Source organism: Musa acuminata, unplaced genomic scaffold, assembly GCF_036884655.1.
Source record: "Musa acuminata AAA Group cultivar baxijiao unplaced genomic scaffold, Cavendish_Baxijiao_AAA HiC_scaffold_1139, whole genome shotgun sequence".
Taxonomy (NCBI): domain Eukaryota; kingdom Viridiplantae; phylum Streptophyta; class Magnoliopsida; order Zingiberales; family Musaceae; genus Musa; species Musa acuminata.
The window spans coordinates 390,047-414,752 of record NW_027021351.1 but is presented as its reverse complement, the minus strand read 5'-3'; the positions used below and the strand labels follow the sequence as shown (position 1 = coordinate 414,752).

General features: G+C 35.5%; 2 protein-coding genes across 6 annotated transcripts; both read right to left on the bottom strand.

The window, feature by feature from the left end:
- Positions 1-189: 189 nt before the first annotated feature.
- On the bottom strand, positions 190-1,278 carry LOC135671345 (transcription factor bHLH147-like). The gene has a single exon (XM_065179393.1). The coding sequence runs from the start codon at positions 953-955 to the stop codon at positions 419-421; it is 537 nt and encodes a 178-aa protein (XP_065035465.1). The 5' UTR covers positions 956-1,278; the 3' UTR covers positions 190-418.
- A 1,884-nt stretch (positions 1,279-3,162) lies between these two features.
- Positions 3,163-24,256, bottom strand: LOC135583305 (uncharacterized). Of its 5 annotated transcripts, none has more exons than XM_065179683.1 (12): positions 24,142-24,256; positions 23,344-23,666; positions 23,171-23,262; positions 22,911-23,077; positions 21,220-21,539; positions 18,963-19,113; positions 18,393-18,639; positions 8,609-8,680; positions 8,079-8,157; positions 7,072-7,189; positions 3,648-3,717; positions 3,163-3,503 (listed from the first exon to the last, which is right to left on the bottom strand). In XM_065179683.1, exons 2-11 carry the CDS (start codon positions 23,612-23,614, stop codon positions 3,690-3,692), a joined length of 1,545 nt encoding a protein of 514 aa, XP_065035755.1. In that variant the 5' UTR covers positions 23,615-23,666; positions 24,142-24,256; the 3' UTR covers positions 3,163-3,503; positions 3,648-3,689. The 5 variants fall into 5 exon arrangements, with proteins under 5 accessions (XP_065035755.1, XP_065035754.1, XP_065035756.1 ...); XM_065179682.1 differs by having other exon boundaries at positions 23,344-23,738; positions 24,142-24,255; XM_065179684.1 differs by having other exon boundaries at positions 23,344-23,660; positions 24,142-24,244.
- Between the last annotated feature and the right edge of the window lie 450 nt (positions 24,257-24,706).

Sequence of the window (24,706 nt, the reverse complement as noted above, 5' to 3'; positions counted from 1 at the left end):
CTCAAATTTTAGACTTTTGATGACGACGATAAATAAAATTATATATATAATAATAAGATCACTGTTGTAGATGAGTGAATATGATATCTTATATATTAAACTTTAGTGGATGAAATTTCAATCCTCAAGCTTTAATTAGATAAATTTGATATCTCATCAGATAAATATTATAAATATATATATCAAATATAATAAGTATCAACGTAATTGTTATGCTATCAAATATAACCAAATCGGTTTAAGCCCGTGATTCGATCGCAGCATAGCAAATCATCAAAGCCGGTGTTGCATCAAGATTTGCGTCTACGAGCATCGAGATTCTACAAGCGTTACACCACATTCCCACCAATCGTCTTCACATCAATCCTATACGTTAATTATTGTCGTTCCATCGTATCACACAAGAAAGGAGACCCCATCAAACACCTCCTCGGCTTCCAGGCTCCGCCGCCGCTGGCGCCGGGGAGAGCGCATCCGCGAGCGCCCTCATCGCCTTCACTTGCATCTCCAGCGCCGCCACGTAGTCGGCCGCTTCCTCCAGAAGGCTCCCAGCCGACAGCGTCCGGCACCCAGGCACCAGTCGCCGAAGCACCCGCAGCCGGCCCCTCACCCTCTCCCCCGCTTCCGCGGCCCTCGCCCGCCTGCGGCCGCGGCGGATCTTGCTGCCGGTCCTGAGGAGGAGGCGCGCCCTGCGGCGGGGGCTGAGGAGGATGGCGCGGCTCCACCGGGACCGGCCGCGGGCGGTGAACGCGAGGGCGGAGTCCGCGGCCTCCTTGACGGCGCGCGGCCCGAGTTCGGCAGTGGCGCGGAGGGCCTCGAGGAGGCGTCGGCCGTATACCCGCTCCTGCGCCGCGGTCCGCCACTTGGTCCCCGGTTGGGCTTTTGGGCCACGCTTCATCATCTTCTTCCGAGAACCCGAGGAAGATGAAGCTGAGGAAGGAATCATTGTGAACATAGAGAGAGTAGCTGTGTGTCAAGGAGAGGAAGGGAAGAGAGAGAGAGTGTGTGTGAGAGGTACAGTGTAAGAGATAGAGAATCAATGTGTCAAGGAAAGGAAGAGGAGAGGTGTAGGAAGAGAGAGATGAATAGAAAGAGAGAGAAGAGGAGGCAGAGAGATCTATCTAAGAGAGAGAATGTGTCAAAGGACAGGTGAGGTGTAGGAAGAGAGAGATACATAGAAAGAGAGAGAAGAGGAGGGGGAGGAAGAGAGCTCTCTAGAGAGAGAATGCGTCAAGGACAGGAAGAGTTGTGGAAAGAGATATGTCGAGAGAGAGAGAGAGAGAGAGAGAGGGGGGGAGGGTTTAGTGGAGTTAGTTACAAATATGGTTGTGCCTTTTACTTCCAATTAAAAAAAATATTTTAAAAAGACTAAATAAAATTAAAAAATCTATGTAATTTTTTTTTTCAAAAAAAAAAGTATTACTTCATATATAAAATATATTATTTGTCTCAGCATATTATTATATACACAATAGACAATCATAGTTATCAATAATATGGATAATAATTAAAATTAAAAAGGTGATGTAGTAGTCTTGAGATGCACTCTTCAAGTAGATGCCATTTTCCATGATTAATATAATATATAAAATATAAAATATTATCCGAGGAAGAAAAAAACAAAAGGGTGATGCATTCTTCATATGCACTCTTGAATTAGATGCCCCATTTTTTTCTTTCTTCCCCACTTGTGTTTCTAAAGGCCATCTTTAATCTTCTTTTCACTATCATCATTGGAATTATCTATACAAGTCTATTAAAGTATGCAAATAAAGTAGTATTTAAATACAGAAAAAAAGAAGAAGAAGAAGAAGAAGAAGTGTATAGAACACAATGAAACATACACTTCATGCCACTCAACCAACTTGGAGTTCTTAATTAGGCTACAAGCAACAATGTGGGTTAAAATAAGGACATGCATCCGACAACGGGGATGTTAGTATATTCTCCTTTTCATAATTTCGATCGTAAAAGAGTAACCTTATCGTCGTACCAAAATTCATCTCCAACTATATATAATTTATTTTTTTAATCCTTGATAATAAATATAAAACTATTCATTTAGTTAATCTTCCTATCATTTATATTTATCTCATATATATAAATATATATTTTTATTTTTTCATAGATTAGAGATTATGATATCATATTTATTACCTTCAAAGAGAGTTTGATGCATCGAAGAAACGTACGGATGATGGGTGTTTGTCGGATGTCCCTAATATGACCGGCTTTATTAGGTGCTGATGGCCATGACATGAACTCTGCCGGCCCACTTAGATTCCTCTACCTGTCGTCGATCAAAGACAAACAAACACACAATAATTTTTGTGGTTAGTCATATATCATAATAGATGACGACGATCGACGTGGCATAATCATATTAAATAGCTTTTGTACTGTTAGTCAACAATGTAAACACGATATCCATACCATACTCAATAATAATAATGTAACTCATGCTGACGTTTTTAGTGTTTGCTTTTGTTGTAGTTTGGGCCCGTGTCTCTTCCTTCCTTCCTTCCTTCCTGGAGCGCGTGTGAGCTGCGCGTAGGATTCGTACGTGGTCATTGAAATCTTGTAATTGGCTTTGGTGACGGTTGAAAGATCACATCAGTGATTTGTCATTGATGATCTCCAATATCTCTCTCTCATCAGTGATTTGTCGATGATCTCCAATCTCTCTCTCTCTCTCTCTCTCTCACATCAGTGATTTGTCATTGATGTTCTCCAATCTCTCTCTCTCTCTCTCTCTTATGTGTGGATGACATTTCGGTACATGTTTTATTGGTGTGGGCTGCATAAGAATCAAGTTTGTTGGGGAGTATAATACCTCCACCTCATCAATTCCACAAAGAAAAATTCTTCAAAATAATAAGAAAAAATAATTTCCAGTTAAGCATTATGCTTAACTGTGTTCAAAGCGAAAGAGGAAGAGAAGAATAACTGTGCTAAAAAAGGAAGAAAAAGAAAAGATGAAGGCAGAAAAAAAAAAAAAACAAAGTGCAAGGAGGAAGACGAGAAGATGGAGACGGTCGGTCCGCGGGAAACAGAGTCCTATGACACCAAATATTAGAACTGGAACCCTAGACGTATTCATTGCGGATACATGTTAACCATTATGATATCTAATTGTAGACAGTAACAAAAATAACAGAGCAATTGCAAAGCCTCTTCCATCCTGTGGTATTTAGTGATGCAATGTAATCTTCTATTTCTTTGAAGATTGTACCTTTTAACTTACAGCAGACCCTATCATGTTCTAGTGGCATTACATTTGCAAAGATGGGAAGAAATGTTTACCCAGAGAATGTACCAGGAACATGTGTTCAGCAAAGCGAAATGATACCGTCAGTATTGATCCACACAAAAGGGGAGCCTGGTTTAAGTATAGGGCACCTGATGTTGCCATCATATTTGGGTTTAGATGATCGACGCTCAGCAGCGATGTCTATGAATTCTAAATGGTCTAAATGGCGGCTGCGGGAAGAAAAGGAAACTGGCTGCATATGACATGAGAACAAGTTAAATATATTGCATCAAGTGAGGCACAAAATTACAGCTTTATTGCAGATAGGCAGGTTAGAAATTACTCACAGAAACAATTTTCTGAATGTTAAAAGAGCTGAATTAGGTGATATAATTACCTCCATGTTATTTATACTCCAAAGAGCAGCAGGTTGAGCATGTCAATGAACATGTGCCGTAAGATCTGACCTGGAGCATATCCAAGTAATATTTGCTTAATTTCAATTTTGTTCTAGAAATTGCATGTTTAAGATATTAACAATTACTATAGCAAACACTGATGAGTGTGTGTGTGCAAGGAGTTTGAGATCACTTTTGAGTACATATAACAACAGCAGCAGCAATTGAAACACATTACCAACAACAACAACAAAAACAATAAAGCTGTAAGCTTCAATTATTTGAGATCGATTACATGAATCTTTTGCCGTCATTGAAATCTGTAAAAAGTCATATGCCTAACTATGTTTAGAATATTTAAAATTTTATTTATAATATTTATTAAAATATTTTTAGGTCTTCTTCTTCGTACCATTAACATTGATCATTTCATATTTTCTGATTACTGCATCTAGAGGTCTTAAGCATATGCCCATACCATCTTAAACAATTTTTTCTTATCTTATCCTCTAATGAAACGATACCTAATTATTCATGAATAAAAATATATTTTTTTTTATCCTTTCTAGTAATTTTACACATTCATCTCAACATTATTATGTCGATAACACAAACTTTTTTTTTATATATTATTTTTTAACTGGCCAACATTGACCTTTTTGTATATATTGAAACACATTATCAACAACGACATAAATAAAAAGTAAAAGAAAATAACAGTGACCTTGACTAACATTAATATGTTTTGACTTGTGTGGGTCTATCAAGGTCATGACCTCGATTAAACATTAATGTCCTTGTTGACTTCCAGGAAGACAACCATAGTCTATGGATTTTACTCTCTACTGCCGATTTTATTCAAATACATGTGTGAGTCCCTTAAAACTAAAAATCGATGAAAATACCCATCAATGGTAGACATAAGCAACTGACTGGTTCCCAACAACTAAAAGTGTAACTGAGAAAAGATCCCCAAGAATCAAGCAATTCCACCAAATTTTGGACATGGTGCTAGTTTTCCATATCCAAAGGTTTCATACACCAAAATTCAACTTCCAAGCAACATACAAATACTTTCAGTATAATTCGATAGAAGGGCCAAGATTTCAGTTTCCTACTGCCAAGCAAGGTATGCAGTTTTGAATAATACTATCCGTACTGGGCGATACGTACTGGTCCGTCAACTGACCAATACACGGACCGCCCGTTACCGAACGGTATATATATATATATATATATATATATATATATATATATATTTTTTTTTTTTTTTTTTTTTTTTTTTTTTTTTTTTTTTTTTTTTTTTTTGAGAGGCGACGTCACATCGCCTTGGCGACGTTGTCGAAAAAGGCGACGTCGCCCGAAGAAAGAAATATATATATACACTGAGTGGTATACCGAATGGTATACTGTACGGTACCGTACCGAGCGAATGTCGAAACGTCGGTACGGTACGATATTTCAAATCTTACTGTCAAGATTTATTGCATAAAGGCTCATGAAAAGAGATGAAAGCCATTAGAAAGTCTCAATTACTCGTTATGGATTCATAGGTTGGATCAGAGATACACGAATAACCAACAACTTCGTGTCAACTTCGTGTTTGTCTCTGTTTAACTTTTCTACTTCTCATCTTCGTCTTATGTCACTTTGTCATTTCACTTTTTGCTCTTCCACTTGTATTTGATGTCAAAAGAAGGAGAGACATTAATTAAAATTTAGATTTTCTAAAACCCCAACTAATGAAGTATTAATAACATAGACCATTTCAAAAACACCAATATGAAAAGGTGGTTTAGTCTAGTACTGAATATTTCGATGAATTATGAGAAATTTTATCAACAGATTGAAAAGGTTCAAGCAAGAACATTCTGATTCAAACAGATTCTCTTTGGCTTGAATAATAGCAACCAAAATAAAGAAATATGTGAAGAGGACTGTTGAAATAGAAACACTACAGCAACCAATCTCAAACCATCCACACGATAAGGCACCTAAAGTTGTAGACCTTCACCCCTTCCTTCTCTTTTCATCTATTTCATTTCTTCTCTTTTACCCTTTCTTTTACCAAGACCACGAGTTGAAAGACTCTATATAAAAGCCTGGGCCTGGGGCAATGCCCCCACCTTTGCACATTGGTACCTAGGGAATACATACAGGGCAGGGTTTAAGTTTTTCTAACCTAGGCAAGTCATCCTTCTTAACCCGATTAGCTGGGAAGGGGGATTTGATGAGGCAACCAGATGGTTCGTTGTGTCAGGAAAACTGTAATCCGATTTTGGTTGGCCTTTCACCCCTAGCCACAAGTCACCCCTGCCTGCCTTACCTAAACCATTGCTGATATAAGAGATCATATAAGCACCTTGGACATGGTCCTCTGCCTGTAGATGCCAACAAAATATAGGACTCTCCAGATAAAGTAGCTCCAGTATTGAAATGACCAGTTTCTATACATAAATACCTATCTTCAATTTCAATTACATAATTAGGTCTACCCTGGCTGGCAACGTTTAGCTGCTAATACCATCACAAACAAAACCTGTTTACTAGTTTCAGAATGCTAACAAAACCAAGTAGAAACCTTGATGATGGAATCAATATTTCTTAGTGACCTTACATTTTTCTGCTTCTCATTCAGTTAGTTTCAATCAAGGAAGCCCGGACCAGTATGAAACACTATGTACTGGTCTGCGTGTGACCTGGAACATGGACCGCTGCCAATTCAGATGGTCCAGTCCAGCCATATTTTAAAAAAATTGCATCTCCTCTCCTAATCATTTCTCCTCATGCTCTCACAGGACTCATCGAGAGAGGCTCCGATGCGCACCACCACACCGCTGAATGGTTATGTGCCTCTTTTCCTGCTCTTCCACCTCTTTCTCCACAGCCTCCTCTCCTTTCTCTTCCTCCTTCCTCCACTACCTCCTTTTCTTCCTTTCTCTTCCTCCATCCTCCACTGCCTACTCTGCCTCCTCTCCTTTCTCTTCCTTCTTCCTCCTCCACCACCTCCTCTTCTTCCTTCCTCCTCTACCTCCACCTTCATCTGTTCCTTCCTGTTCACCTTCTTCTTCTTCCTCTTTGAGTCACCGGCGTACCATGTATCAGTACCCCGGGACTGATCGGAACATACTAGTCCAGCAGGATGATACGATTCCGATACCCGAAATTGCATTCCTTGGTATTAACAAAAAAAAAAACAGTTTAACCACTTAATTTCTCTTACTACCAACTGAAAATTCACAATCCCACCTCTTATAAGGTTAATTGACATGTACAAAGATATCATGTGAACAGGAACAATAATGAATGATCTATATCCAATTGAAGGCAAGCAAAACTGATCATTTCAGTGTCTAATCTCAATATTATTTCTTCATTATTGAATGCAAGTTAATCTCTGTATCAACAAACATGTTTATTTACCTGCATGGGCAAAAGTTCTTGCATACTTTAGAGACAACTATACTGGTGGCAGATCGAATTTCACTCCAAGCATCATTTACAGTTGATTTCTCATCTAGTAGAATCTGTAGATTGTAGTCTAAAGAAGAAAGAAGCATAATAAGTCTTCTGAACTAGAAATATATTTAAGCATAGATTTCAAAGCCGTTTGTCATTAATCAAGAATTTGTAGTTCCCATTGGAAGTTGGTATTATACTGACATGCAATTTAGCAACATGCAATCATCAATAGCTGCATCAGTCACTGATATCAGATGAGTTTCTTTGTCAATTAGTTCGTTAGTTAATTCTCGCTTTCTTGACTCCAGAGTCCCAAATTACAACTGTTAGGTGGGGCCAAGTCCTTCCATGGATCAACATACAGTGTGTACTCTACAGAGAGAGGGACATCTCACAAGCCAGGCATCAGAGATTAACCCTTTGTATTGAACCAGAGCCAATTTTAATCCACGCCATAATGGTCAACAGAGATTAACCCTCTATATTTATGCTATAATGGTCAACAGGGCTTTGAAGTTTTTAGCTTCTCAAGGACCATTGGAAGTAAAACATGAGAACTTCCTCAAAAGCCACAACTGCACAAGATGCATACTTGAAGCCATGGGTTACCCACTCGAAGATCATTGGAAGTGCAAAAGGAGATCTCATTGTGTGTGTGTGTGTGTGTAATAAACATGCATATATATCCACACTTGTTAATTCATTTATCTGAAGCATTCATGTAATTCTATGACAATGTCTTTTTTTTCTGGACATCTAATATACATGAATTCAATTATATGAAACACTCATGTAATTCTGAGTCAAAAATACTCTATTCTGGGGAAAAAAAAGGTCCAAATTGTAGGCAGCAAAAAGTCATCCTTATCCAACCCAGAAGACCTTTTTGAAACATCAATGGATTATGTTCAACTGGACACACCTTGACAAAAAAAAAGGAATTCATAAGCTATGGTAATTGGAATTACCTTCTCCAAAAGTTGTCGCTGTTAAGAAGATATTTCCTTTGCCATTAACCACATGCATTAGAGCTCCACTTAGTTGAGACTATTAATAATAAAAAACATATTTCAGTCAAAATTAAGATGAAATCAAATCCTTATGGATAACTCATCCTAATTAACTTTGAAATAATTTGATTTACCTATGATGAACAAAAAATACTCCATGTTTGAAGAAAATTGTAACCTCATATATGTTAAACTGAATGCATGTGTCAAGTAACTATTCAGAGAGATGATGAGTCATGATACATGGAAGTGATCTCCATATGGAAATGGCATTAGTCTCAATCTTTTGTTCTAATTCAGAAATGATAGTTTGAGAATACTTGATGAAAAGATTACATGGCCACCAAGCACATAAAGGTAACGATTTTTTGCTTACACCTTGCTAAGCAAGAAGACAATGACATGAAAGTAAGCAAGTAAAATGAAAATTTGCTTAAAAGTATGCATAATGGAATGATGGTTACAGAGACTCTGCTGTAAACAATCACCTCCTTTACTCCACGTAATGGTGAACCTTTCAGACCAAATATAACAAGAGGAGTCTTGTTAAGAGAAGGTTCCTGCAGTTAAATTAAGAAAACTAATATCATGAAACAACAAATGTTCAACATCAGCGAAAAATAGGACAACAAACCGCAAATCTTTCTTTAAAGATGGAGGAAATATTAATTATTATGAAAAGAGTAGAGGGTACCCTATGTTTAAGAAAAACCAGTGGTCTCTTTTAGGCAAAGTATGTTCATTTGCTAGACTGGAGAAGCTGTAAATTTTCAAGAATGTAAACAGCTGATAGAGCCTGTTGGCTATGAATTACAATTATTTTCTACCACAATTTCTGCCATTTTTTCAGATAATTTTTGAGTACCTACATCATGACCCTCTCCAATAGACCTATTAACCAAAGATATTGGATATAATGGGTTTACAACCCTGTGATGAAGACTGCTTAAGCCCAAATCTAGTACTATATACCATCATAATCCTCTTCATATTTCCAAAATGGGATGAATTGAATGCCAATATCTTTCACCCAGCTTGATGTTCTCGTCAAGTCTGGAATGACTTGTTAGTATGTCGCATATGAGATCCATAGTGGAATGGTGGACCAACACTGTTATGCGTCTCTTGTACCACCCATTAGTAATCCTTTCTTACTTGGCTCCGTTCATTAGACATGCATAATCTAGATTTGCTTTAATACTGGCCATCATTAAAATTTCTGATAGGCCTAGCCTGGATTCATTCATTAGTAAGTGGCACATAAGATCCACAACGAAATAGTAGCCCAACAATATGATGTGCCTCTTATACCACCCATGGGTAGCCCTATTTTACTTGGTTGCACTCATCAGATATGCATAGTCCAGGTTTGCTCTAATAGGGATTATCATTAGTTGGTCTAATAGGCCTACTGTAATATCCTTCATTTTTGAATTGTTTATGATGTCCATGATTTTTTTATTATTTTAATATGAGGATTATTTAATAATTTCTTGCATTAAATGATTTTATATTGAAAGCTTATTGCTACGGAATAAATTGTGAATCCTATCCATTGAATGTGATTTACGAAAGATTCATATTAAATTAAGTCATATATGATGTTATGATATGATTGATGTCATGAAGAAATATCAATCTTGATTACCTTTCGGATTAGACATGAAGTTTATAAGACTAAACTTTTCATTTAGAGGGAAGGATGTAATGTTTTTATCCTTCTGAGGACCTATTTATAAATATAAATATAACGAGGACTAAATTACAAAAGATACAAAAAAAAGGTTTTCTTCCTACCGCCTCCCACATACCCTTATCCCTCTGCCTTATGCCCAAGGAAAATAGAGAATTGCTACATCGGTGGAAGAGAAGGGAGAAGAAGGAAAGGGGAGAAGAAAAGAGAGGGAGGAAAGGATGGGAAGGCTATGGCTGTGACATAGGAATAAGGGAAGAATAGAGAAGAAAAAGAGGAAGGGAAGGAGGAGGAATTGTAAGAAAAAGAAGAAGTTTTGCTTGGCTTGAGATTTTTGGATCAATTCCTCACCCTTGGGATCAAATTCTCCCATAACAAGTTTCTAACCCATCCTACAACAATCTTATCCTTGATTTTATCTTGATTATGAGTACTTTATAGAGTTTTGCCCATGTTATTGGTATCAACCTCACTTGAGCTATAAAGTTGTGAATTTAGAATTTTTTGATATTTCTGACTTAACTATCTTGTTTTAACTATAACATTTCGTATAGAATTCTGATTTGAGCAAAATTTAATTCTTTGAAAACTAAACTTGTATATCTTTCTTTTAGTATCTTGAAAAAATTGCAATGCAAATGTCTGCCTAAATATCTGTTTCAATTGGCCCTTCAAGAACAATAATGTCTTACCTTTTTATACCAAATTACTCATAACTTGCTGTTGGAAAACTCTAATTTTTACGAAACTTAATTCTTTAGAAACTAGACTCCTATATCCTTCTTTCAATATCCTACTTCAAAAACTTAGAATAAATATACCAGCCCAAACATTTATTTCAATTGATCCTTTGGATTATGCAAAGCAAGGATAATATTTTCTAACCTTTCTATACTAAATTGCTTGTAACTCCCTGTTCGAAACTCTAATTTGTATAAAACTCGATTCATCTAAAAGTAGGCTGATATATCTTTCAAATGATATCCTTCTTGAGTAAATTAAAGCATGATTGATTGTTCAAATGATTCGTGCAATATACCTCACAAATTCTGAAAGAACAAAATTATTGTTAATTTTACCTATTTTTGTTTCTATCAATTTGAATTTGAATTCAGCCAGAATTTTTCCCTCAATTGATATAGTTGCTTTGAACTCTAGTATATCTTGTCATTTATTTGTCATTTATTCTTATCATATCTGAATGCATTATGCAAAAGTTTATGTTACCTAATATTATTTCATATATGCACATGTATGTTTTTGTTGTTTCACATGTGCTTCCTACATGTTAAATTTCTTACACATAATATTTTTTTGTACCCATAATTCGTTTTTTAGTTGGCCTTGAGTTTCATGAATTATCGAGTGATATAATGTATGATTATAAATTGTACAAGTTTTATGGATGTGAATGATGTTTGAAGGTTTTCCAGTGTCCTTAAATATTATTTTGGATCTTAAGTTTGGGTTATGAACGAACTATAATATTCTTGATTTAAGATAGGTTCACATCTCTTGAATGCGTTAATTTAAGAGGTGTGACAGAGGTGACATCAAAGCATGATTTGAGAATCATTGAGATATTTGATATGTTAAATATGCAAATGTATATTAAGGTTTAGCAAATTATAGAGTGATTGATTAAATTTCTCTTTTGATATCTTTAGGAAACTAGGATAAGGAGGTCAAAGAGCAGAAAAAATACTTCCTAGATTGTATCAAAGAGCAAAAAAATTAGAGTTCTTAAATCTTATCTAAGAAAATTTGACAGTAGAAAAATATAAAGCTAAATTCGCTGAGCTTTCTAGATTTGCTACTCATATAATTGATGATGAATCTAGAAAAACAAAGAGATTTGAAAGGGGACTTAGGCCAATAATAAGAAGTCGGATATCAGCATTCATACGCTGATGTGGCAGACAGAGCTATGATAATCGAAAGAGACATGAAGAAGATTCAAGTGATCAGGGGCAAGAATAACAATGACAAGTTCACCAACAAGAATAATAGAGAAAATAAATTAGAAATTGATAATAAGAGAGTTAAGGCACTTAGATTTAGGAAACGGAAACCACCACAAAAGACTCAATCATGTGCAAAATGTGAGTTAAATCATGAACCAAGTCAATGTTTTCGAGTGACTGAAGCCTGTTTTTCCTGTGGGAAGTCGGATCATAAAGTAAAATATTATATTTAAACAAGAAAAAAGAGTCACTGCCTCCTTAATCATCAGCCAAAATGTATGTTATCACTGAACATGATTCCAAAACTTCTAAGTTAGTGGTCAAACGTATTATTCATGTTTATAATATTAATATAAAAGTTTTATTTGACTCTGATTTCAATCTATCTTTTGTTTCATAATATTTTGCGTATCACTTAGGTGTTTAATCTGGGCCACTGGATTATATGCTATATGTTACTACTGTTATTGGGGATTCTTTGATAATAAACTTGATCTATCCATCTTGTTTGATTTCTATTGAAGAACATGAACTCCTTGTTGATTTGATTCTCCTAAAGATTCGAGGTTTGGATATTATACTTAGTATGGATTAGTTATTTTCATATCATACTAGTATAAATTATTATACAAAAGTGATAACTTTTAGCATACCAAATCAGCCCATATTTCATTTTGAGGGTATTAGGCATGATTCATCTCCTTGTCTTATATTGGCACTTCAAGCTTATCGTCTTATACTGAAGGATTGTTTTTGCTATCTTTTATATGTAAAGGAGTGTTCATATCAAGAAACTAATCTAAACAGAATTCCTATGGTAAGAGAATTCCCTAAATATATTTCCATATGACTTTCCTGGATTTACTCCAGACAGAGAAGATGAATTTGCTATTGAGTTGGTCCTTGGGAGTGGAATTGAAGAAACAACAACAAAAACTATTTAATAAGAGTTTCATTCGATCTAGTGTCTCACTAATGAGATACTCCGATGCTATTTGTTAAGAAGAAGGATGGAACATTGAAGCTTTGTATTGATTATAGATAATTAAATTAGGTGACTATCAAAAACAAGTATCCTCTACCTAAAATTGATGATTTTTTTAATCAATTAATTGGCCATTAAACTTTTCCATGATTGATATGAGGTCTAATTACTACTAATTGAAGATTAAGGAGGATATCATAAAGACAGCTTTTAGAACTCGATATGGTCACACTATAAATTCTTTTGATAGGCTTGCAGATTTATATATCAATGAAATAGTAAGACTTCATGGTATTTCAAAGGAGATCTGTGACAGAGACTCCATATTTCTATCTAGATTATGAAGATTATAGGAATCTATAGGCAAAAAACCGATAGTCAATCAAATAGAACCATTCAAACTCTTGAAGATTTGTTTAGAACCTATATCATGGTGTGGAAAAGTGATTGGGATAAAGATATATCTCTTATTGAGTTCACTTAAAATAATAGTTACCATTCGAGCATTTATATGACTCCTTATGAAGTTTTGTATGGGCGAAAGTGTAGAATACCTATATGTTGGGAGGTAATTGGCGATAGGAAGTTGTTAGCACCAGACATAGTACAAGAGACTACTGAAAAGATTCAAGTTATAAGAAAAAGGTTAAAAATTACTCAGAGTCGCCAAAAGAGCTATACTGACAATAGAAGACGAGATATTGAGTTCCAAGTAGGGATTTAATATTCTTGAAGGTCTCCCCTTCCAAAGGCGTCGTAAGATTTGGGAATAAAGGAAAGTTAAACCCAAGATTTATTGGACCTTTTGAGGTCATTGAGAGGATTAGTTTTGCCGCTTACAAGATTGCCTTGCCACCATCGTTATGTCATATCCATGATATATTTCATATTTCAATGCTCAAAAAGTATACACTTGATCCCTCTCATATCATTAAATATAAGCCAATTATGATCGATAAAGACTTGTCTTATGTGGAAGAGCTCACTCAGATTATTGATAAGAAGAAAAAAATCACAAGGAATCGGGTCATCCCTCTAGTTAAAGTGATCTGGAGGCATCATTCTAGGGAGGAAACAATCTGGGAGCTAGAGGAGGAAATGAAGAAAGCTTATCCTCATCTTTTCATCGATAGAGGTATGATAAATTTAAAGGACAAATTTTCTTAACATCCCTCGTTTCTAAATTTTTGTATAAGGATCTAATTGTAATGTAAGTACCCATTTTGAATTCTATAGAAGAGCCTAAATATAAATCTGAGAACCTATTTATAAAATCTAAGGATCTATTTGTAAAAATCTGAAGACCTATTTATAAATTTTGAGGACCTAATCGTAAATATAAATAATACAAGGACTAAAGTGAAAAATATATAAAATAACAAATTCCACCGCCTAAACCTCTCTGCCTTCGTTCCTAAGGAACCTGAGAAGAGAGAAAGAAGAAAACAAAAAAGAAGAAGAAGAGAAGTTTGGGGCTTAGGGTTTTTTTGCTCAAATCATCTCATTTGGGATAAAAATTTATCAAAGGCAAGTGTTTTAACCCTATCCTACAGTAATTTTGATCTCCAATTTCATATCAATTTTGTAAAATTCAAAACATGTTGGCTTTATACTTGATATCTCTCTTGTTTAGGAATAAAACTATGAATCTGGAATTTTTTGAAATTCTAGCCTTATTGCTTTATTGTAGCCATAACTTTCTGCACCGAACTCTGATTTAAGCAAAACCAAATTCATCCGAAAATAGACTGATAGATCTTTCTTTTGATACCAAGATTGACAAATTTGAAGTATATATATACCTACCTAAACTTTTATTTCAATTGACACTATGAAATCTGTAAAACAAAGATTGTAAGTTTCGACCCTTTGGTACTTTTTTACTTATAACTCTCTGTTAAAGAATCAAATTATGGTAAACCCTGCTTGATGAGAAACTAGACTCATAGATCTTTTTTTTCATACCTAATATGAAAGATTGAAAATACAAAAGCCTATTGAAACATCTGTTCTAATTAACTCTATGAATTATGCAAAACAAAGATGACATTCTCTGACCTTTAGTTACTAAACTGTTTATAACTCCTTGCTAGAAATTTTAATTCGTACAAAACTTAATTTACCTGAAACTAGATTGATATATCTTTCAAATAATACATACTTTGAGCAAATTGGAGCATAATTAGTTATTCAAAGTATTCACGAAATGTGCCTCTCAAATTCTGCCAGAATTAAGTTTTTATCGATTTTACCTATTCTTGTTTCATTCCCTTTGAAAATTGATTTCAGCTAAAATTCTTCCTTCAATTAAGCTTTATATTAATACTTTGAATTCTTGTATGCTTTTGTTCTTAAATTATTTGTATACTTGAATATATTATGTAAAGTTTATGTTGTTTCGCATTGTTTCGTATAGGCACATGTATGTTCCGATGTTTTGCATGTGCTTCTGATATGTGTTAATCTTATTGTTCACAATGTCCTTTTGTGCTTTGGTGTTTGTGGGATAATTTGAACCTTTGCCAGAAATAGTAAAAGGAGTAATGCTTAGAGCTCGCGATGCTCTGTCGTCCTTCTATGACTACACTTAGACGTGGGTGGATGAATCTCCCAAACGTGGGAGACTTATGTTTGGTGGTCATCCAGAAATTGATAGACCATATTATGTGTGATCTCACTTTACCCTCTATGTTTTTGATATGATATACAAAGCATTGCTTATGTGTTTTGTAAAAGTTTAAAGGACCTCTCATGTTTAAGATTCTGGAATGTTAAGTTTAATTTGTATAATGATATGCAATATGATAATTTAAGAGTTATGACCCTATCTTAATTCAATAATATTAAAATTCATTAACAATCAAATCAGTGTCTGCCGTACCGAGCCGTACTGCCCGGTACGGGCGGTACGTATCGGTCCGACAGGTTGTCGGTACGCGGACCGCCCGGTACCGGTCCGCACTGTAGCAGTGCTACAGTGCTCAGTACACCTGGGTGTACCGCTCGGTACACCGTACCGTACCGGTACCGAGCCCAGGTCGAAATACCGGTACGGTACGGTATTGCGAACCTTGAATCAAATCTAGGATCCGAACTAACATTTGAGAATACTAAAAACATTCAAACATCAATCACATCCATAAAACTTATGCAGTTTATAATCATACACCACATCACTCGATGATTCATAAAATCCGAAGCTAACTCAACAAAACAATAACCACATCATAGATCTACAAGTGTGAGGATTTACACAGTCACAAAACCAACATTTACCATAAGTTCATATCATTATACAAATTAAACTTAACATTCCTGAATCCTAAACATGAGTAGTCCTTTAAACTTTTACAAAATATATAAGCAATGCTTTGGATATCATATAAAAAACATAGAAGGTGAAGTGGGATTATATATAATATGGTCCATCCATTTCTGGATGACCACCAAACATAAGTCTCCCACGTTTGGAAGCTCTATCCACCTATGTTTGAATGAAGTCATAAGGGGCCGGTAGAGCATCGTGAGCTCTAAGCATGACTCCCTTTACCATTTCTGGTAAAGATTCACATTATCCCATAAACACCAGAGTACAAAAGGACATTGTGAACAATAAGATTAGCATAAATCGGAAGCACCTGCGAAATAACGGAACATACATGTGCCTATACGAAATAATACGAACCAACAAAAACTTTACATAATTGATTCAAGTATGCAAATAGTTTAAGGACAAGAGCATACAAGAATTCAAAGCATTAATATAAAGATCAATTGAAGAAAGAATTTTAGCTGAAATCAATTTCCAAAGGGAATGAAACAAAAATAGACAAAATCGACAAAAACTCAATTCTGGAAGAATTTGAGAGGCACATTTCATGAATGATTTGAATAACTAATTATGCTCTAATTTGCTCAAAGTAAGTGTCATTTGAAAGATATATCAATCTAGTTTCAGATAAATTAAGTTTTGTATGAATTAAAATTTTCAATAATGAGTTATAAATAGTTTAGTAACCAAAGGTCAAAAAACGTCATCTCTGTTTTGTAGAATTTATAAAGTTGATTACAACAAATATTTCAATAAGCATTTGTACTTCAAATCTTTCATATTAAGTATAAAAAAAAATCTATGAGTCTAATTTCTCATAAAACATATTTTACTATAATTGGATTCTTTAACAGAGAGTTATAAGTAAAAGAGTACCAAAAGGTCGGAACTTACAGTCTTTGTTTTATAGATTCTATAGGGTCAATTAAAATAAAATTTTGGGTAATTATTTAGACTCCAAATTTGTCAATCTTGGTATCAAAAGAAAAATTCATGAGTCTATTTTCGGATGAATTTGGTTTTGCCTAAATCAGAGTTCGGTGCAAAAAATTATAGCTAGAATAAAATAGTAAGGTTAGAATCTCGAAAAATTTCAGATTCATAATTTTATTCCTAAATAAGAGAGATATCATATATAAAGCCAACATCTTTCAAATTTCACAGAATTGAGATGAAATCAGAGATCGAGATTACTATAAAATAGGGTTAGAACATTTGCCTTTGAGAATTTTTTATCCCAAATGAAAGGATTTGAGCAAAAAAAACCCCAACCCCAAATTTTCTTCTCTTCTTCTTCTTTTTATTCTTCTTTCTCTCTTCCTCTCTTCTCCAACATAAGTTGTCTTCTCAGGTTCGTTAGGAACAAAGGTAAAGAGGTTTAAGCAGTGAAATTTGTTATTTTGTGTATTTTACAGTTTAATCCTTGTATTATTTATATTTACAATTAGGTCATTAGATTTTTACAAATATGCCCTTAGATTTTATAAATAAGTTCTCAGATTTATATTTAGGCTCTTCTATAGAATTAAAAATGGGTACTTACATTACAATTAGATCCTTATACGAAAATTTAGAAACGAGGGATGTTACACCTACGCCTTAATATTAAGTTCGTATGAATTACCATCTCTTGCCATGGACATATTAGTCACTTACTGAGCTTTGTAGCTCACCCTGTTGTTATATAAAATTTTCATGTTAGCTTGTCACTCACTAAAATGTTAGGATTAGGCTTAGGCAATGGAAAGCTAGAAGATCTTAAGCAAGTCTTTGTTAGTTGATATGTTGTTGTTGCATAAATACACTTTGCTTGAAATAAAAAGTTATCAACAAATATGAATTAATGTATCTTGTAAAGATTAAAAAACCTCTCACGTTTGAAATTTTAGAATATTAAATTGTAGTTTTATGACAATATGAACTTGTAATAAATAGTTGGTTTTGTGATTGTATAAATTATAATATTCTTGATTTAAGATAGATTCACACCTCTTGAATGTATTAATTTATGGGGTATGACACTAACTAACAAAATAACTTATATATAATGGGTATGGAATCCATATTACTAAAATGCTTAATCCCAAGTTATTAATAGTGGCACATTTAACATTGTATAACACTATAACACCCTCCCACTTATGATGTGAGACTAATGAGAGTGTCACAAGCTAATTCTAAACAACACCACAACATCGGTTAGCATTTCCAACTATGCATAACAAGATGAACATGTCAAAGAATAAGGAACATAAGCAGTTTCAAGAGAAACCAGTTGTGGTAAAAAAAAAATTAATACCTTAAATCTATCATCACTTGCAACCATCGAAGCAAAGCTCTTGGCATGTTCTCTAAGGTTACCATATTCTGATGAGACCTTATTGTGAGGATCAGCAGATGCTGAAAGCTGTGAAATGATTGTTTGCAGTTCGGACTTATCAGTGCCTATAAGCACAATACATGATTTTGGAGAGCTTTCCCAAGGTTGTCCACTAATTGCTTCTACTCTTTTAAGACCACTCCATTGAAAAACAAAGCGGCTTTCTCTGCAAAAAAACCAGTACACCACTCATGAGACAAAAGCAACAACAACAACAATCAGTAATGTCCCTATTATCTGGGACTGGCTACATGGATCTTCTTTAGCCATTGAGTTCACTCATTAGACAAAAAATTGTGAAAATATATAAAAACAAAAAAGTGTAATACATTGCATTACTAAAAAAAGAAATAATGGGAACAAAAGAATGGAACTAAACTAATTGTTGCTGGGAATAAGAAGCTGGTAAACCAACACAGCCAATTTAGTACAAAAGATAATGGTGGTTGAAGCATGAACATTACAATAGTTACTGATGGGTTGCTTTACCTATCCTCAGCAAACCATATGATGCCTTTAGCTCTAATAAGGCTGCTTGCACACCTCATGCTTTTTAGAACTTTTGACTGAAACACCACCAAAGATAATGGAACTTCAGCTTCAAATGTAGCAGATGAAAATGATTCTCCATGAGGAAAGCCTGATAAAAAATAAATATATAAACAAAAAAGTGAAGACTGGCCCCAGAAAAGCAAAATCCCAAAGTTGTAGCAAAAGTATTCATGCCAATAATGTATAATTTAATAGCTACAGGACAACTAAACATCAGCCTGGTACTGATCAATTGACAAAATTTGCTTTACTATGGATTGCAGCATATATATTGTGCATGAAGTTGCACAAGCATTACATGACGAAGCAAGCCCACACTCGATTTTTATTATGTTTCAGAAAATTCTATATGAATAAGATGGTATGCAATTAAACCAACATTTTCCAGTGTTCAACAATTTAGTGTTATATATATATATATATATATATAGGCCATATCCAATGTTGAGCTGTTTGGGGTATCACAACATCCACACCAGAACACTCGCCATTCACAGCACACCCATCTATCTGCAAAAGATCTTCACTATGGGAGTTGGGATGCATGTCACTATTTTGGCAACCCCTAACATGCTCATACATTGTCCCATAATAGTCTTCTCCTACTTGGACAAAGAATTCACACATCTCTGTTCTTTAGTCTGTCCTAACACAATAACCATCATGACTCTATTGTAAAGGCACAGGCTATACTCCAAGATAGAGTACTTAAAAAGCGCTCTTTTTTGCTTGGGTAATGACTTGCCTATCACCACCACATGTCAAAGCCCACCTTTGGTGTCACTCTCTATGAACTAAAATGATGACATTGCGAGACTTTAGCTTTCAACAAAAAATTATAAATTTGGTCAGTGACACATCACCATCATCCTCCTAAATTAAGAACGTCAATCCATTGTTAACTTTTAACATCGAGATCAAGGTATGATACTTTGCCGTTGCTTATCCTATCAACTTCCGTCAACCATAACTACCCTCCCCTTAATTTAAAGGGAAAAAGAGAGAAGAGACAGAGAAAGAGAATAAAAAGGGACAAGATATTATGAAAGCTCAAATGTAGTGGATGAAGGCACTAAGAAAAAAAAAGGGGTAAGATTGAGTAAATTGAATATTTTCCATATTAGTCTTATGAAAAGCCACTGTTGATCTTACACTTTCTTTCCTTTTTGGAAAATTGGTCAATAAATAAATACGAAAATATCCATTGGAAAGGAGACAATATTCTTTTCACTAGAGGGTGTCATAGTGCATGAGGCATTAGCTAATGTACGGTCTGAGAATTACTAATATGTGAAACCTTATTCTCACAAACAAAGAGACTATGTTTGTGATCATACCTAAGAAGCAACCTTAGAGGCTGCTAAGATACACCACTTGCAAAAAAGGACATTCTTGAAAGAATGTTTTGAGGAACACATCCTTAGAAGAAATTATATATAATATTCATAGACTTAATTGCATTGTCTAAGATGAGTTACTTTGTCATCTTAACAAGGATGATATCTATTAGAAGAATGTGATCCTCCAATAACCATATTTAGAAGGTTGTTTACATTATATATGATATTAATAGAAATTTATGGATAATTAACCCCCAATGTGTTTTCCTAGGCGAATTATCTTTTTAATGGATAATTAATATATTATTAAGTTTGGTGCACATGAAAAGGACAGATAAAAATATTTTTCTATTGAAAAAAGTGAATATGAGGCATCACTCATTCTATTGAAAAAAAATGAAGCTAGATTTTATCCATGTTTTTAACTGATATACAGAAGATGGATCTGATAAAGGACCATACTTCCCACATATATGCCTAGTTATTAGAATTTTTTGTCGACAATATTAAAGCATATGTTATTTCATTCTTTTTCCCTTCCAGTCTTGGCTCTTCCTCCTAAAGCTCACCAAAAGTTGTCTGACACAGATACGTAAGATGGTACACAATCTCAAAGCAAAAGTGATTGACACAGGTACTTCATCATTAATTATCAGACTACTTACAAGAAGGTAACAGAGAAAAAATGAAAGGATTTGCAATCTAAGAGAAACTTTAAACTTTTCTCTTTGGTCATCTTTTAAGTTTCATGAGACATGCAGATTTGCAAATTTATAAAAATAACTTCTGCAAATACATCAAAGATGGATAGTCCAAAAAATCAACCAATAAAAACAGCATGACAAGTAACCTACCGGGATGTAAATCATCAGTTGATGATCTATCACCACCAACTGAAGGCTGGTTGCTGGTGTGACCAGAAGAAGAAAATTGCAATGGACTATTATCATATATATACCGTTGGAATGCCATCTTAGGCAATGATTCATGAGAAAGAACTCCTGGCATGCTTTCATCATTCTTTTCAATGTTTAGTGCTTGAAGTTTACTACAGTCAATAATGAGATCCACAGGAACCTTACAAAACTGGGACCGGACAACCTTTGCACCAGCTGTCAATTCTTCTAAAATATCTTCTGCATTGGATATCTGACTTAGTGTAGCCAAATCACATCTGCAAGAGATAACTGCACATGAACTTAATTGCATCGTCACATTCAGCAGAAGTTAATACAGATTGTTAAGAACTCATTTAATTAGGGCCAAAATAAAACCAATGGGAACATGTATTCCGACACATACACTTAAAGCTTACATAAAAACTAATTCCATTATCTAACTTCAATTAATCTGTATGCTGCAAGTATTGCAAATCATTAAAAAGGTTTATTACTAATGGTGAATGCTAGAATTTAAAATCTCATTTTAAGAAGAAGAATGACAGAAAGTCAATATAATATATAATATTCAATTCAGATTGAGCTGAGCCTTTTTTTAGAACTCCAAACAGAACCAAACTGCAAACTGTTTAATTTTTTTTAATTTCTATGATGCAGCAATGAGTCTTTTTCCACCATTGAGCTAACATCCATAGTTAAATTACCAGTATTCCAATCTCTTTCTACTGTTCTCTGGATCAAACCGAAACGATGAATCTAATAAACTGAACCAAAATATATATTTTAGTTAGGTTTGTTTTCAATTAGACCTATTTTTTTGCACACCTCTACCCACCACTCAGTTGTACCAGTTAATCTTGACCTGCAGAAATTGTGATATTTATTGTAGTCAGACCCCAGTACCAGTATTAGCCCAGCTGCAACCAACCGTCTATTCATGGATTTGTGAGCTATCAAGCTATTATAAGTGTATTTAAATTTACAATTCAAGACCAAAGGATCAGTTAAAACACAACACTCAACTGGGAGCAGTTAGACCATTCACATATCACCTCTTACGACCTACAACTACATGATATTTAGCTCCGTGTGATCACAGGAACCAAGTCATAGCAAGATATCATTCATGAAGCATATCAAAATACTTCACCCAAACATTCACTTATACCAAGCTCATGTCATTCTTCAAACAATCTTTTGAGCTTAAAATGATTAAGTTTATCACCATCGTTCCAAACATCAAAATGTACATGAGGACCTGAAACCAATATTCCAATAGTACATTGCCATTTAGTGACCAACATTTTTTGTTGCAAACAATACTAGGTACATGTAATTTAGACAGAACAGGACAATCATCTAAATGGAAAAATGGTCTTGATGGAGTTGAAGTTGTGTAACATGAAGCCAATCCCAATGGTGGGGGACTCGAGATTCAATTTTTATTGCTGTTGCCAAAACTTCAATATTTGTTGAAATAATAGTTACATCTCAATCAAATTTAAATGCACAAACATAACAACATGATAGGACTGAGCTCCTCCACACTCAATAATAGCATATGAAACACAAAGAAAAGCATATCCAGATTTTTTCTACTTGCGCTTAATTCCAGATGATGAAAAAGTAAAAGCCGGTGAGCATACTTGTTTAAAAGAACGATATCGACATGTTCCAACTGCTTCCTCACGATGTCAATTTTAATTATCTTATCAAGCGATTCTGCATCAACCACAGCGACAACAAGATCCAAATGAATGCCAACTTCCTTTAGTTCGGCCACAAATTTATCAGGTCTTGCCAACCCAGACGTCTACAGAATCAATTCAAACCGCATACCTCACCATTTTAACCTAATAAAACGACAAGCACATGGAAGAATGAAAAAAAGATGGAAGCACAAGACCTCAATGAGAAGACAATCAAAGTTGTGCTTGCTATCCACAATCCGTTGAAGAGATTCCCTGAAGGGCCCACTGACTTCACAGCAAGCACAGCCTGAAACCATTACAATATCAGAATAGCCGCAGCAGAGGAAGAAGTCGATCAGTCGAGGGAGGTCGGGAGAGAAAAGCGAACCATGCGTGAGGGAGACGGTGGATAGGTTGAATGCCCGGTTGAGGCGGGCAGAGTCAAGGAGGAGGGAGTCAACATCGGAGTCAGCGAACTCATTGACAAGAACAGCAAGGCGGAGATCGCCACGGTGGTCAAGGAGGTGCTTCAGGAGGGTAGTTTTACCACCGCCAAGGAAGCCAGTGATAAGGGTGCAACCCATGCGACCACCACCGAGGCCGGACCGCCGGTTGAATACCCGGTTCTCAAAAGCGACGGACATCTCGTTCCCTTCCATCCGATTCCTACCGCCTCACAACAAAGTTTGCTTGCAAGCCCCTTCCCTTTGCCTTGTTCAAAACACAATACCAATCGGAGATGCAAAGCTTGAGAATTTCAAGATCAAGTGATACAATACCAATCTGTTCCAAAAAGATTGTGATAAAGTACTTTATAACATATCGCGTGATTCGCTAAACAGAGGATCCAAAAGGGCAATACTGAGAAGAAGGAAACATAGGGGGAACGCAAAAACAACAAGTGCAAAGAGTTGGAGAGGGCTCAAGAAATGGTAGGTGAAGGCGGGGCATCATCCAATTGCGTTAGGGTTTCATCGGCGATCAACTACGAACCCTAAAAATGCATTCTCCGCGCTCTCGAAGTCGATCAGACCAGCGGAGGTACCAAAGAGACCTACAGAGATGGCACCGGAAGAATCGGTTGGGAAGGGCAGGTCCGTTTTACGGCGAAGGACGAGCTCGGCTGCGGCAAGGCGAAGGCGGAGGCAGCGTCAGAGAGTGAGGGAAGAGGGAGGAGCATTCGTACCTCGAGTTCGTGCGTGGGGAGGTCGGCCGTCGCCGAAGTCGGGAACGGAGGAAGAAGCCAAACCCAAATCCCCCATCCTTATGACTGGCACGTGTCATGTGTGCGTGCACTCTCCGCGTGATCACGATTGGATTCGAATAGTGAATCCAACTGAGCAGTATGCCGTTCGAATCGGATTCGTAAAATTGTTGTTTCTGGAACCGTATCTATCTTACTCAACCAGATCAGATCCATCTAATGTTGTATCGATTTAGATTTGACATGGACAAGCTAATTAAACTTTAATTTGGTTTGATTTAGTTAAGGAAAGAGATTATGGAGGTCGCCAGCTTCATATATGACGAGAGCCACTTCATTTGCTACGGTGCGATGGCAGTCAGCAGAGCAATTTGGGAATGCAAGTTTTGGTACGTAAGGGATTGGATAGCGACACCAAGTTGATGCACTGTGTTTTTTAAGGTTCGATGTGCTTTGGGATTAGTGTGTTGCTGATATCAAACAAATTTCAAGTAATACGTCTGTGTTAATGATATTAAATAGACTTTTAATCTTCAAGCTATGAATA